Below are 15,393 nucleotides of genomic sequence, written 5' to 3' on the forward strand. Positions count from 1 at the left end.
CAAATAAGAGACCATAAGTCTCCAACAGGATTTCAGCCATAGCTTATGCATCCAAAATAAAAGGACAAACAAAGCTACCAAGTGAATGTGAACACAACAAATGTTCTAGATGTGAATACTTTTTAATGTCATTTATTTCAATGCTTTTTAAAAAAAAAGGCCATGAAAAAAATTTCATTTAGTGGAATAGAATTCTTATTTGGGGGGCAATGCTCTAATTTGGCCTCCCTATAGCTATATCCCTGCCACATCTCATACATTTCAGTGGGTCTCATTTCTTTTGGACTAGTAATTGGCTTTAGATCTTAATTCCTTAGTCATCTTCTCTAATCCAGGCAAACAATCCACAGTTTAATGGGTGAGAGAATAGCACACCTGTTGAAATATAGATTGTAGAAAGAAAAGAGAAGCAGATTATTGATAAATCATAAAAGACAGCTTGTTACATGCCATTCTTTACAATAATCTTCCACAACCTGGCACCATGCAGATGTTTTTTATTAGAAATTCCACCATTCTCAGAGAGCAACTGAATTGCAGGATTTGTATTCAAGGCAATTGGAAAATACCAGACTGAGAATAGCAATTTGATGTACAAAAAGAACCAGATTAAACAAGGAAACAACAAATTACTGCACTAAGGGGCAACAGTGTTAACCGTAGTAGTTTATGTGCCACCTTCCCCTAGATTTCCCCCAAAAAAACTAATGACAATTAATCTGACCATTTAATGCATTGGAAAGTTTCCCCACTAATGACAGTTTAAACTGAATAAGGTTTGGAGGCCCTCTAATTAAAAAACAAATTAGTCTTTTTGTACCATTGTTCCATATTAAATCAGATTAATTTATTTTCATTGAGCTGTTGATTGGCGTCAAGCATATATGCTTATTCAGTTTTATATCTCTGGGAGTAGCAGCAGGAATTTAACTGTCCAAAGATTTGGGGAGCACCTGCTCAGATGAAGTATTGTTTCTCTCCTTGGTTTCACACAAGCAGACAATAAATAGTATCCATATTCTGTGGGTTAAACTAGCCAATAATGCTGTATTTAAAAGTGGTGCTCCTAATGGCAAAAAAATGTCTGTGTGCTAATATATACTTTCTTCTTCACATCCCATTGTGCTGGAAGCTGTGATTGGACATCAGAAAGTAAAAACAGGCTTGCTCTGCACATTTGTTGGAGCGTACATTTGTTTGAAAATTCTGTTGCTGGAAAGGAGAACATATTACAGTAATTGTTGGTAATATGCAATCCCCTTAATTTTTTATTTTACCCTTTGTATTTTTAACTGATGGCATTTGAACTGTGACCATTGCATTTATTATTTTGATGCAAGGATTGGTAACACCATTTCTAGTTGTGATTCCAGAGGTAAGAGTAGCAAAGAGCCACAACTGAGAGTTATCATAGCATAAAGAACACATGAATGCACAGCCATAAAGAGAAGGTTGTCATGGCATATGTCAAGAGGTAACAAAACTGGATGATTGGAAATAAAGTCAAGCCAGCATTCTAAAGGTGGAGTGGTAAGCTCCCATTAGTGGGAAATCCTTGCCCCCCCCCCCAGGTGTTTTGGTTACCATAATCTTCCCCATAGCCCATGGTAGTTAGGACAGATGGACATTGAGGCCCAAAATATTTATATGGCCAAAAATTCCTCAACCCTACTCCAAAAGCTTCAAATGATCCAGATTTGAAGAGCTAGATTAAATTACACCCTTTGAAACTTTACTGCCTTTACAATGATTGGCATCATGCCATAGCCTCAAATGTTACATTTCAGAGATTCAATCACGCATACATCTGCTTCTCCCATGAAGAAGTGGTTTGCAAGCTAATGGAAGGTCAGAGCTATGTCAAGGAATAATGTTTTAACCATCTAGCTCACTCAGTAAAGTTGCTCTTATGTTGTTACAATTCTGGTCCTTGAATCAATACTGTCTACCAATGAAGCAGTACATTTAGCACTTAGAATCAACTTTTAGTCCAGGCTTCAAAGCATACACAGCTGGAGAGCAAGCCTTATTTTTGGAAGTAGAACTATCATCTGAGCAAATACTAATAGATAAGGTTGTATGTCTTCTATAGAATGATGATGGCTGGAAAATGTTTTTTGGACTACTGCTCCCAGAACCACCCAGCCAATATAACCACTTGGGAGTTGTAGTCCAAAAAAGTCACTTTTCCAATCTTTTAACCACCTCAATCAAAACTCATGTTCCACTTGTGAAGTTTCACTGGCCAGGTGGACTGCTTCCTGTGCTGGCTTTCAAAATCTCATGTAACCCCCCCATAAGAAATTATAGTAGTTTCTTTCCTTACCAAGGGGAGCAGCAGCTGGCTTCCCAGATCTTCTATAATAAGAAAGAAAATACTTAGTAAGGACAATCAATAGTAAGGATGATTTCAGAAAAGGGGAGGAAGGGTGCACTGCTTGCCATGAGACCAGGCTAAGAGTGTCACAGAGACATATGGGATGTGGAACTCCAGAACATGACTCATATGAGGGGAGCCAGTTACTAATTCCACTCCCCATCCATGTGCAGCCTACTTTTTGCCATCCTAGATTATTTAGTGCCATTTCTGCCTGTTTTTGCAGGGTGATCAGGTCCAGTGCTGTGGACAGTCTATACAACTTCCAGATCCCCATGAAATGATGTTTTTACTTGTCCACATGCTAGTGCAGCAAATGCCAAGGCCTTCTTTTGTAGCAGCTTCTGTTTCAGGTTGGCAAAGTGCCTCTGTGTGGGTCTGGTGTCTGGGAAGCTCTGGTCTCTTTGTCTTTCCCTTGGCTGTTGCCCTATAAGAATGTGCCAGAGCTCTGTATCTTGTTCTCTTTACTGCTATGACCGTGCCTTGAATAAAGTTAATTCACCCAGCTGGAGCCTGGGGTTGAGCTGCACATGTTTATGCGGCGTGATACTAACTCAAGCAAGGTAAAGGAAACCCTCATGGAATCTCTTGGGGTTCTCTGGGCATCTCCACTGATACTTACTGAAGGACATAGCAAGCACATGATGGTACTGAGAATAAAGGGTTGTTTGGATCCATCTGACTGAAAACAAACAGTGTTCAAAACAAGCCATTATTGAAGATGTCTTGGAAATCTTCTCTACAAATTGACTAAGCTAGAAGACGTGGATGGCACAGCAAAAATTCTACTTGTACTATGTTACCACAGGAGCAAAGTAACTACCCCATGACTGCCTTCCTACTGTTTACATGTGTATTTTTTAAAAAAATCTCATCAACCAGAGTTAAGGGGAATGTGCAAGAAATCATTTTCTAGGCAATTGCATTTCATTCTAGCTATGGTTTTCTGTCCCTGCCTTCTTTTCAATAACAGACACAGCAAGCTTGGCAGCCACAGAATGCTTTGTGTACATCAGTATGATGTGAAGTGTTCCCCCACCCTTATCCTTAAGTTTTTTTCCCCCTTTCTTAGAGCAGGAAAGGTTCTGACAAGCCTCTTCATACTTTCTTTTTGTGTGTGGGTGTCATTTTAGTTACATGAGGATTGGCACTTAGCGCATTGAGTTTGACCCCATGGTTTATTAAAGAGTTGGAGGAGGAAAAGGTTAGCATCAAGAACAGAAATCCCTGATCTAACATGGATTTTACTCTTATCCCTAGTTCTAGACATGCCAGTCCATTCCATTGCCCCTCTGATCCAATGTCATGTTGTTCTCCTCTTGGTCTCCCAACATTTTGCTCCATTTGGTCATTATGGGGTTGTCCCTCCCATTTTTTCTAAACTTTTCCAAACCTTGAGAATCCCAAATCTGCCAATATTTTCTATTTGTGCATGTGTGCTGCCATTTTGACTCTGTGGTGAAAGGCAGACTCCCCTGAAGTTTGGAAATGAATGTACAAGTTCAGCCTGAAAGAAAATGTCACAGCCTGTAGAGCTCCTGTTCAGATTTCCAGCCAGCCAAAGTTGCCTTCTTCTGTGCCATTCAATGTCAGTTTTTGTTTCCACCCCAGAATCTGAACCTCAATCCCATTGAACATATACAGTTCCCATTGTGCTATATGGGGTGATGTTTTGTTCTGGGCAGGTGTTGAAAGTTTCTAATTTTGGGCTTTACAAGCCAGCCAATTCCTGCCTTCTTGGAACACATACAGTACTGTTTTGCCCTCATAAGGATCCACACTTACAGATGCAGCTTGAAAATAAACTGAATGATTGCTGGAACAAACTTACTTGTTTCTAGCAGGCAGGCAACTAACATTTATTTTGAAGCAGTTCCTGGCCCCTTACAAAGTCTGTTTTATGAACTGCAACAAGTAACCAAAGCTCATATTCAGCCCTATGAATTCTAAAATTCTGACATGTAGTCAAGATTCACACTGAGCCCTAGGTATCAATTCTTCATATGTCCATACAGACTGCCTGTTCCTTATTAACAAAATTCTAGCAGTAGCACAAATTTGAAAGGCAATCAATATAAACGCTCCTTTCCTTTTTCTGAAAGTCTCTATTCCTAGCAGCATTTCTCAGTTATTTGACTCATCTAGCCTTAACTAATGAACAGCATTACTTTTTACTGTACTCCTAAGAGAGAGCAGCACTTTCCTGAAACTGTTCTGCCTGAAGTGACAAAAGCAAAACCAGAGGGCTTCCAAACATCCTAACCCTTTTTTCTTCATAATACAGTGACAAGGGAAACATTTCCAGGGGAGAACTAGTAAATAGAAGGAGGTTTCTACCCATTACCATTACTTTCTTTGTCAATCAGTACCAATGGTCAGGGATCGTAATGGTTTTCATCCACAACATTTGGTGGACTCCAGGTTACCTACTTTACTACACTGGTGAAGGATGTCTATATGATACCACAATGGATTATATAGATGACCCTGTCAATGTATACAAAGGGATCTTGTCACATCTCTGAGAACACCAGTTGTAGAACAATTCACTCTGCATCTGAAGAAGTAGACCAATTCTACAAAAGCTTACGCTACTACATATTTTGTTCCGTTAATCTCAAAGATGCTACAAGATCCCTTTGCATACTGGTATTGCAGACTAACATGGCTATGTCTCTGACTTCTACTACCAGTCTATGTTTGTTTGCCTCATCAACCAAACAGGATTTGGTCACAACAATAACCACAGTTTTTATAATTAAAATGTTTTCTATGCCTTGGTTCAGTCATTAATCAAAATGGAGACCACAGTAAAAAAGATCAGGAAAAAACAGACTTGGAGGGGCAGGTATGAAGGAACTAGATACCATACCCAACTGTTAAGATTTATCACTGAGCACGAAAGTTAGAATCATCCATGACATAATATATCTGATTTCTGTGTATGGATGTGAAAGCTGTAAGTGGAGAAAGCTGACATGGCCAGATGGCAGGTGAAATTGCTGCCCAACTCTGAGGCACTATTCATGTTGGATGGTATGTTTCCTAAAGCAACAGCCTATAACAAACCACATAGGAAGGGGGCGAAAAAGCATAATGCAGCCAAGTGTCCCCTGCTCAAGCATGTGTTTCTAGTAGAAGATGACACCACAGCTGGAATCCTGTTGGTGTCTTAAATATGCATAACTTCTCATCTAGAATCAGTTGGCCATTGAACTAATCCATTAACATTATATTACAAGAAAAGAGATTCCACCTAAACGTTAGGAAGAGCTTCATAGTAGACTTAGCTGCCTTGCAGGGTGTGGACTCTGCTTCCTTGGATATCTTTAAACAGAGGTTGGATGGCTCTAGTTATATATTCCTACATGGCAGCAGGTTGGAGCAAATGACCCCCTTCCAACTCTGTATTTGATCTTAGCCAAAAGACAGAGAAGCAACTGTGCCTGAATTATTTCCAACTCTGTGAATGAATTATTTTTGTCTTGTGCACAATGTCCTCCTTCAGTTCAAGGTCATGGAAGAAGAGTTGGACATGTGATACTGTTATTCATATGGATGTACATTTTGGGCCCATGAGTGTCCATCTGTCCTGCTAAAATTGGCAATAGCCCCCTTTGGTTGTGTATCCAGGTTCGTATTCAGTTGCACAACATTGGCACTCAAAACACAGGTTGTGTAGCACAAACAACACTTAACTCCATATGTAGAGACTGATGCTGCCACCCAACATTCCTTATCCTTTGTTCTCAGCATATTTTTTTATCAAAGAGCTTGCTCTTTGATGTCCTATGGTTTCACAATTAGCTTGCTCATCCATATAATAATCGATATCTATCACCTCATCTGCCTTGCTCCCACCTAGAAATCTAGTCCCTGTCACTCAAGCAATGCAGAAGGACGACCTGCTGCTCCTCTTGTAGGTAACTGCCTGTCTTGGCACAACCTGCCTCAGTTACTATGGAAATCAGAGCTCCTACAAAGCTAGCTTACATCTGCAAGAATTCATACTGTAATGCATGACCACAAGGAATGGACTAGTGAGCATACATATTCTAGGGCAGAAGCTGCTTGGGGGAACCAAGGGTTTTGTTTAGGTGATGGGAAAGATGGAAAAGATGACCAAAGCCTACATTTCAGTAAGGCAGATTCTACTGAATGTAGAATCTACCTCTATACACACAGAGACCAGGGCCAAAATGTGAGAAAATAGTGCACTGTGCTTCTGCAATCAAATCTGTCCAGAGAAACATATAGTAACTACTGTGGATGCAGCAGCTACCAAGCAGCTCCTGTGCTTGGGGCTCAGGACTTATATAAACCAGCCAGAATATTCTAGACTTGCTCCCTCTGAGGTCACAATGAGGCCCCCATGTGATCGACAATGGGTGCTTCATTTCTGACCTCAAAGGGAGTGATTTGTACCAGTGTTGGTGGCACCAGGCCACCTGGCACCACTGACACTGATGCAAGTCACTCCCTCTGAGGTCAGAAATGAGGCACCCAGCATCGATCACATGGATGGGGGCCTCATTGTAACCTCAGAGGGAGTAAACCATGCCAGTGGTGGTAGGTGGCACAGTGGTACCTGACATCATCTCCAAGTACTCACCTGGCCCTAGTGAGTGGGATGTTAGGCTTCCCCCATTTGAAGGGCACTGGAGAATGTTACAAAGGGACACATCTCATCTAGCCTAAAGAACAAGTAACAACTGAATCCAGTTTTATTGGGAAAAGTAGCCAGAAAATAATGGCCTAAATCCTGTTGGTAGTCCTGACTAGAACAGACCCAATGAATCAATGGTATTTACCAAAGTGTTGATTCATCACTCAACTGACTGAATGAGTCTACTCTAGACCTGGCTAACCAACAAGATGCCAGCCAACATATATACATAGGAATTAGTTGATATTATTGCACTGTTCTAACACTCCACATTCCCAGCATATGAAATATAACAAAGAAAAGACTCAACATTCAAAAAGAGTCTGATACACACCAAGAGCAATTTTTTTAAAAAAAATTCTTTTGGAAGTCAACCAAATATGGCACACATACAAACAGTAAGAGACAGCTATAACAGGCAAAAGGCATCCCTCACATTTTGGGCTCTATGTGGAACAATACTTTTTTAATGGAGGAGCATTCAATCTTGTAGTCCAAAACAGTACAATCCAGCAGAGATGGGCTTAATTTCTCCCCTGCTGCTCCAGAGAACTAGAGCTTCAATCACAATGGCACGAACCACTGGACTGTTATTATGCAAGCTCATGAGATACATACCAAGTAGACAAGATAATTAAAGCCCTGCAAACAAACTGTAGGACTTTATAACACGGGAACAACTGGAAGTATAAACAGTGATTAACTGTGAAGATCTTGAATTCACGATTAAGATTTTCACAGGACTTCATACATAAAGCGCCATTATCCTGGGACTATCCCATGAAAATCGTGTGATAGCAATGAAGATTTTCACACGACGTCACGATGAAAAGCGATTAAAGTGCTATTATCCCAGGAATAACCAGGCAGTAAACAACAACAAATCATTCATGGGAAAACCCTGTGAATGATTTGTTGCTGTTTATTGCCAGATTATTCCTGGGATAATGGCTCTTTTATTATGCTGTGTGTGAAAATGTTAATTGTGTTTTAATCACAACTGTGTGATTTTTACAGGATAATCACTGTTTAAACTACCATTTTTTCACCGTGTGACAAAATCCACAGTAAGGATTGAGTGGGGAGATACCTTTTTTCCATACAGTCATAATTCAGTGTGCCTAACACCTAAGTGCACTTGACAATTTAATACAACATCAAATAAACCAAAACATGAAAAAGATTGCTAAATTGATATTTTGACACACAAAAAACAGCTGTCTTTTATACATAAAGTAAATATATGTTTCTGAATTGGTGACTGCTTCCACTTTGTCTGGAAGTGCACCCCTACTTACTCCACAAGACTGAATAGTTTCACATTTCAGATATAATCACAAGATACCATCCTGCAGGACTGACTAATCAGCCTATTACTGATGAATAAAAGCACAAGCTTGTTGGTGGTCCAAAAAAGAGTTCAGTCACTATCTGCACCACCTTTGATCACTGAGCCATCTGAAACCAGCAAGCTTTCCAAATCATCTACATAAGTTAATGGTGGAAAGACCTCAAAAAACCTCCTCACTTCATCATCACAGACAATTCTCTCCTACCTACCCTTCCCAGAACAAGGCAAGATATCCTTTGCCTCCTTACAGAGTCATAATCAGAATCTCAGACTTGTTCCACACTTATTTTTCCTATGGGTGGATCTTCTCCTGCAGTGAAAGCAAGTAAAAGTTGTGTGGAAGTTGTGGCTTCAAATCAACCCTTCTCATCCTGGCACCCTGCAGATGTATCACCCTGCATTTCCCATCAATAAGCATGACAGGCTAGGGATGTCAGAAATTGTAGTCCAATGCATTTGGCCAGAGAAAGGGAGATGACTGAATTAGCTTGTTTATGACATCAACAGTTAAACAAGTGTCTTAAATCCCCAAATTTTGAAGATGGGCTTTAAAACAGGAGTGGAAACTTTGTGGGGGATGCAGATGATGTTGAATTGCAGCTCCAAGCATCCCTCACAATGCTAGCTCACCTATTGGAAGTTGCAGTTCAGCATGTAGAGGGCTTCACAATTCCTGCCACTGCTCTACAATAACAGCAAGGACTAGTAAGTTTACTTTTAATTTTAAAAAATTAAAAATTAAATTAAATAAAAAAGCAAAGAGGATTCTGCCAAACACCCAGCAGGCTGTTGTAAAATGCTTCAAGAGAAAGAGGGGAAATGGCAGAAGCCCAGAAACTGATTCTATGCTACCAGCTCTCTTTGGCTTAAAACCAGGATGATTTCTGAAAGCTTTTTCCAGGACCAAAGCTACATCTGTCACAAATTTCACACACAAGGAACTGACAGCTCTACTGACTATCCAAGTTGTAATTTGTGCTGAAGCTTAATAAAAACTTAACCACCCAACAACTCAGATATACTAAGAGGCTTAAGTACAATCAACCCACTTTTTAAAGAAAGAAAGAAAGAAAGAAAGAAAGAAAGCTATATTGCTTGGATAATTCCAAGGAAATGCACACTCCATTGGTTCACTTCACAACTTCAGGTTCTCTCCCTTAATGGAATGGCTGATGCAATAACCTTTCTGTCCTAGGAGATCCTTCTAACTATTCTTTGTAAAGAGATGGAGAATAAAGGTCTGTAAAAAGCCTTTTCGGAGGGGAAACTGCATCATTCTCTGCTTCTCCTCTAGCTGTAAATCCAAGCTGGCTTTCTCCGCCTCCCTGCAAACTAATATGAAGAACTGCTGCTACAAAGAGGTTTGGAAACATTATCATGTTTTTCATAAGAGGCATGTGGAATGCAAAAGAAAACAAGAGAGATATAAGCTGTTGAGAGAAAGAAAGTGATTACTCTGAAGTACACAAAGATGGAGAGGTAAGTGTGCTCTCTCTTCCAAGCTGTTCTTGATCATGATAGCCAGAGCCCTCAAGCATCTGAGCCACTGCTTTATTCCACCTTTCCAGGAATGTCCCAGCCACAGCTCATGGATTTCACCACAGTACTGTACAGCTTGGTCCAGGCCTCACGTACATTCATGTTGAAAGCTGGGCCATGGCATTTTTCCAGCATGTATAGCAAGGACTCCCCCACAGTCTGAAAATCAAAAGAGAGAGAATAGTATCAGCATTCAACAAGCGGAAGCAAGGCATCCCCACCTTGGATCCCATCCCAGGATATAGATCTAATAAATAAATAAAATAAAGTTCATCTCCCCTTGTAATCTAAACCAGGGGGATGATTGTGATAGGGCCAGAACTAGTGTTACGTGGTGGCTGAAATTTCAGTGGAACTGAACCATTTGAATTTGAAAGTGCTCTCCAAGTGCTGAATCCATTGTGGGAACAAGATTCACATTCTGGATAGCTCAAAGTTAGAATTAAATACACAATGGTCCCTATCCAGCTTTACTTACCAGCTATGCACGTAAGGCAGTTTGACAATTAAAACACTAAAATAAAAAGATACAGAACACACACACAAAAATAATGACAGCTGAATTTTCAATTTTGATTCCTTTTGGAGCTGATAAAACAAGATGTTTGGCCTGGTCTCTTTTGTTTCTTCCTTGTTTGTTGCTTGGTTAGTTCTGCTTCTTTAAGGAGATGTGTGTAAGAGCTCTTTGGGGCAACTGGTATTCTAATCAGGAACAAGGACATCACTAACCAAACAATCATGAAAAATACAGTGAACCCTCCTCATTCTCTGCAGTTAGGAGCACAGGACTCCTGTGAAACATTTTTAAAAACCTCCAAATAAAAACACAAACTTTTTTTTAATCTGAGAGAACACCTCTCTAGAAATCTCTAGATTGTCCAGCATGATTTTGTGGTCAACGTCTAGCAGAGTCATGCCGGAGGACCTAGAGATTCCTAGAGAGGGAACATATCAATTAAATCTGTGAATAACCAAATCCGCAAAGGATGAACATTGATATTCAGTGTGAAAACCAACAATGCCAGTGAATCGTGGGAATCTCCAAAATAAAAATGTATTTTGCCAGTTTTCAGACATGCAGTAGTAAATGACAATGATCAGCACTTAAATTACTGTAAACAGTCATTACTGCACTTGGAAAAGTTAGCTTTTTACAACCCTCTTAATTCCCTAGAAAACATGGCCACTAGCCATATTGGCAAGGTATTTAGGGAGCTTTTGTTCAAATGTCAATGTTCATCACCCTTTTTCTGTTGCTAGCAAACAACCCATTCCATCTGTGGTTGTCAAACAACAACCCATTCCATCTGTGGTTGTCAAAATGACCACACAGATGAGGGTATTTCCTCAAATCTAAGCAATTCATTGCATATACACAGCACACTTTTAAGGTATAGTCAGTTATCACAAATGTCCAATTACATGGGATGTGTAAAATACAGTCATGCAAACTGAAGATTTGAGGAAAGAATTAAGTAAAAGAAAACTAAAGAAATGTGGCACGTATAACTTCAAATAGACAGCCCACTCACCGAAAAAGACTCCAGCTTCACACCAACTGCCTGGTGTTTTTTACCCAGGTTGGCAAGGTATTCCGCCAGTGAGTGCAAATTTTCCAAATGGCTTACAGCTGCATCTATTACTGACATTACCTAATAAGCAAAGGGGAAATAGAAAAGAAGAATCTCATATTCCTATTAGAAAAAGGGGAAAGTGCCTTTGTGCTAAAAAGCCTTCTGCGAATAATCACTGTGCAGTCTTGAAGGTTTGTGCCACAAACCTCCTTAAACAAAGCAAGTTTGAAGGAAATCATATTTAGAGGTTTATTACCATAGTTCTGCCATCTAGAGCATTGTAAAGCATCTGTGGGTGAGAAAAAGACTGAAACCCATACATAAGTCACCATGCAAGCTGATCAGAAATGTTTCTATTTTGCAGCATTTAGACCTGCTGGGAAGCTACATATGGCTGTGGCTTGCCAATCCATGTGTATGTTATTGCTCATGCAAGGTGCATGTATGACTCATGTGTAGTATCACAGCTACAGTACATTTTATCCGGTAGGTTGGTACTACAAGAGACTTGAGAATTCATCAACAAATTCAATAGGGAAAGGTTTATCACTATCTCTGAGCCATGGCAGCTAAAAACAGAACCTCCACATTCCATAATTATTATGGAATTATCCCACCGTTTCCCAGTCTGGAATGCAAAGCTGTTTACAAAAGTTAAAACAAACTTCCATTGTACAAAAGGTAAAAATATAATTAAACAATCAATAAAATTAAGGACAGTTTAAAACAGATCATTAAAAGGAAGAACAAATATAAATAACACAATATATGACAGGCCCTTCCGTGCCGCCCCAAGCAGGCACTCCTCAAAGGCTTGCTGAAACAAAAAGTTCATCCCCAGCCTATGAAAGGATAGGAAGGAGGGTGTCCATCTAACATCTCTACAAAGGGAGTTCCAAAGCCTGGGAACAGCTATAGATGTGCCTGTGATGGTGATAGGACACAGAGAGGGGCCTCCTCAGAAGTTCAAAAAAATGTTGGCAAGTTCACATAGGAAGATACTATCCTTCAGATATTGGAACATGCAATAAGGAGTAGTTCCAGTATTTTTTGCCCCAGAATATGCTGTCCCCAGACTTGTTTTGGAGGGGGGGATGAACAGCAATAACATAGCCTTATTACTAAGCAGTGTGATGTGGCAGATGTTGCCATGCAGCAGTAACAGCCCCACCTCTCCACAGTCACTGCCCTCTTGTAAGACATACAGTTTGTCTCATACTCCCTAAACCACTTGGCAGCCCTCAGTGATGGTGGGAAAGGCTATCTAGTTGCTGCTCTTGAAATAAGATACAAATTCCAGTCCACCATATTTCAGAACATGGAAAGAAGCAGGAGGAGGACTTCTTTGTCCTGTGCCTGCCAGCCAAAAATATTTATTCAGTCCTGTACAGATATTATAAGCTACTTTAGACCATTGTTAAAGAAACCTTCCCTGGACCCCCTCGATAGAAACAACTATAGGCCAGTCTCTTTGTTACCATTCTTGAGCAAGGTGATTGAGATGGCAGTCGCCAATCAACTACAAGCTGTCTTGGAGGAAACTGGTTTTCTGGACCCATTTCAAACCGGGTTCAGGATGGAATACAGAATTGAGACTGTCATGGTCACCTTAGTTGATGATCTCTGTCTGGGCATCAACAGGGGAAGTATGACCCTGTTGGTGCTCTTGGACCGCTCAGCGGCCTTCGATACCATCAACCATGGTATCCTTCTGGAACGCCTGAGGGAGTTGGGTATCGGAGGCACTGTTCTACAGTGGTTCCATTCCTACCTCTCGGGAAGATTCCAGATGGTGGTGCTGGGAGACAGTTGCTCCTCTAAAAGAGAGCTAAAATTTGGCGTCCCCCAGGGCACCATCCTGTCTCCTATGCTGTTTAACATAGAAGCAGCTGGGCGAGATCACCCGGAGTCATGGGGCGGTATCAGTACGCCGATGACACCCAAATATATTTCTCTATGTCTCCGGCTGATGCACTGACTAAGGATGGCATCTCTCCTCTGAATGCCTGTCTTGGGGCGGTAATGGACTGGATGAGGGGAAATCAACTCAAACTGAATTCAGGGTAAGACGGAGGTACTTGTTATTGGAAACCTGAACCCAGGAATGGAGTTATGTCAGCCAGTTCTAGATGGGGTCACACTTCCCCTGAAGGACTGTCCGCGGCTTTGGGATGCTCCTTGACTCATCACTCCAGCTATCAGTGCAGGTGGATGCGACAGTCAGGACCACTTGCTACCAGCTTCAGCTGATATGCCAGCTGCGCCCCTTCCTGGAGCCAGGGGACCTTGAAACAGTAGTACATGCAATGGTAACCTCTCGATTGGACTTCTGTAATGCACTTTACTTGGGGCTACCTCTGTGCCAAGTTTGGAAACTCCATATAGTACAAAACATGGCAGCAAGACTAATCACAGGTACTCCCCGGAACAATCATATAACACCTGTTCTGAAGTCCCTTCATTGGCTGCCAGTCAGTTTCCAGGCAAGGTACAAAGTGTTGGTGATTACCTTTAAAGCCCTACATGGCTTTGGTTCAGAATACTTAAGGGAACACCTTCTTTTGTACTGTCCATCTGCACACTGAGGTCTTCAAGTAAGAAATTACTTCAGTCAAAAAAAGCTAGGCTAACATCTATCACTCAAAGGGCCTTTTCTACTGCTGTGCCAAAGTTGTGGAACAACCTGCCGGAAGAAATCCACCATATCTCCACTCTTACTTCAAAAAGGCTCTTAAGACAGATCTCTTCTGGCAGGCCTTCCCAACCTAGCCAATAAACTACAGCTTCCTCCCTTCTATATGTTCATGAATATGATCTCAATTTTCTGATGTATGTCTCCATGCCTGTCAAATTGTTTTTAATTCTAACCTAATGCTGTATTGCATTTTATTGTTTTTAAACTCCAATTGTTTAATTCTAGTTTTAATTAGGGAGGGCGTAGGGAAGAGACCATTTAGTATTTTATTGTAATGTATTTTTACTGTTGTAACCCACTAGGATTCCTAGTGATTGGGCGGGCTATAAATAAATGTATTATTATTATTATTATTATTATTATTATTACTTTGAATCCCATTTTGGGAGGAAGATGGAACATAAATCAAATCAATAAATAAAGCTTTCAAAAATATGAAGCATTCAAAAGTAACCTGTTTTTAGTAACGCAAAGATTTTAATAACTCAATGAAACACTCATTCTTTTTTTGCTATTTTTATTCCTTTTGAGAAGAAGAAAATACATTAAAAAAACAGGCCACCATTATGGGGAATCGCCTCAAAATACTCCTCAAAAGCATGTTTGTTCCCAAAGGTATCAAGAAAAATAACAGATACCAAGGGCAGCTGGTTGCTTCCATGTCAGTCATATAGTGAATCAGATCATCTTGAGCAGGGGTAGGCAACCTGCGGCCCGCGGGCCGGATGCGGCCCGGCAAGGCCTTGGGACCGGCCCCCGCCCAGTCCTGCCACCGATTGCCGCCGGAGCCTTTGGCCTCTCGCATGAGGGCGTGGGGCCTTTGGCCTATCAGGAGGAGGCGGGCAAGGGGGGGCAAGCAGCGGGCAAGGGGGGCAATTGTCTATAGAAGCCTCCAAAACATGCATTTATATTAACATTTTTTAAAAAATCAGCAATTTTTTTGCGTGTCCTCCATTTTTTTTAGAAAAAAGTGTCCTCCATTTGAAAATTTTGTCCTATATTTGTCCCAGTTTATTTATTTATTTAATTTTTTTAAAATTATTTAATTATTGGCTTCGGCCCCCCAGTTGTCTGAGGGACAGCAATCCGGCCCCCGGCTCAAAAACCTTGCCTACCCCTGATCTTGAGTTTTGTTTCAGACTCTAAAGGAGCTGTCCAGGGTACTGAACCTATTTGGGGATAGAAACCAGA

The 15,393-nt window shown here is 40.8% G+C and overlaps 1 protein-coding gene across 1 annotated transcript in view; it reads right to left on the reverse strand.

Moving 5' to 3' along the window:
* Positions 1–9,452: 9,452 nt before the first annotated feature.
* NGB (neuroglobin) overlaps positions 9,453–15,393 on the reverse strand; it is a 20,790-nt gene continuing 14,849 nt past the window's right edge. The window contains exons 3-4 of the mRNA XM_042441857.1: positions 11,466–11,585; positions 9,453–10,092 (exon numbers count right to left, since the gene is read on the reverse strand). Of these exons, the coding sequence (XP_042297791.1) occupies positions 9,946–10,092; positions 11,466–11,585 (267 nt within the window). The 3' untranslated portion in view covers positions 9,453–9,945. The remainder of the gene's footprint in view (positions 10,093–11,465; positions 11,586–15,393) is intronic.

Source organism: Sceloporus undulatus, chromosome 1 (genome assembly GCF_019175285.1).
Source record: "Sceloporus undulatus isolate JIND9_A2432 ecotype Alabama chromosome 1, SceUnd_v1.1, whole genome shotgun sequence".
Lineage (NCBI taxonomy): Eukaryota > Metazoa > Chordata > Lepidosauria > Squamata > Phrynosomatidae > Sceloporus > Sceloporus undulatus.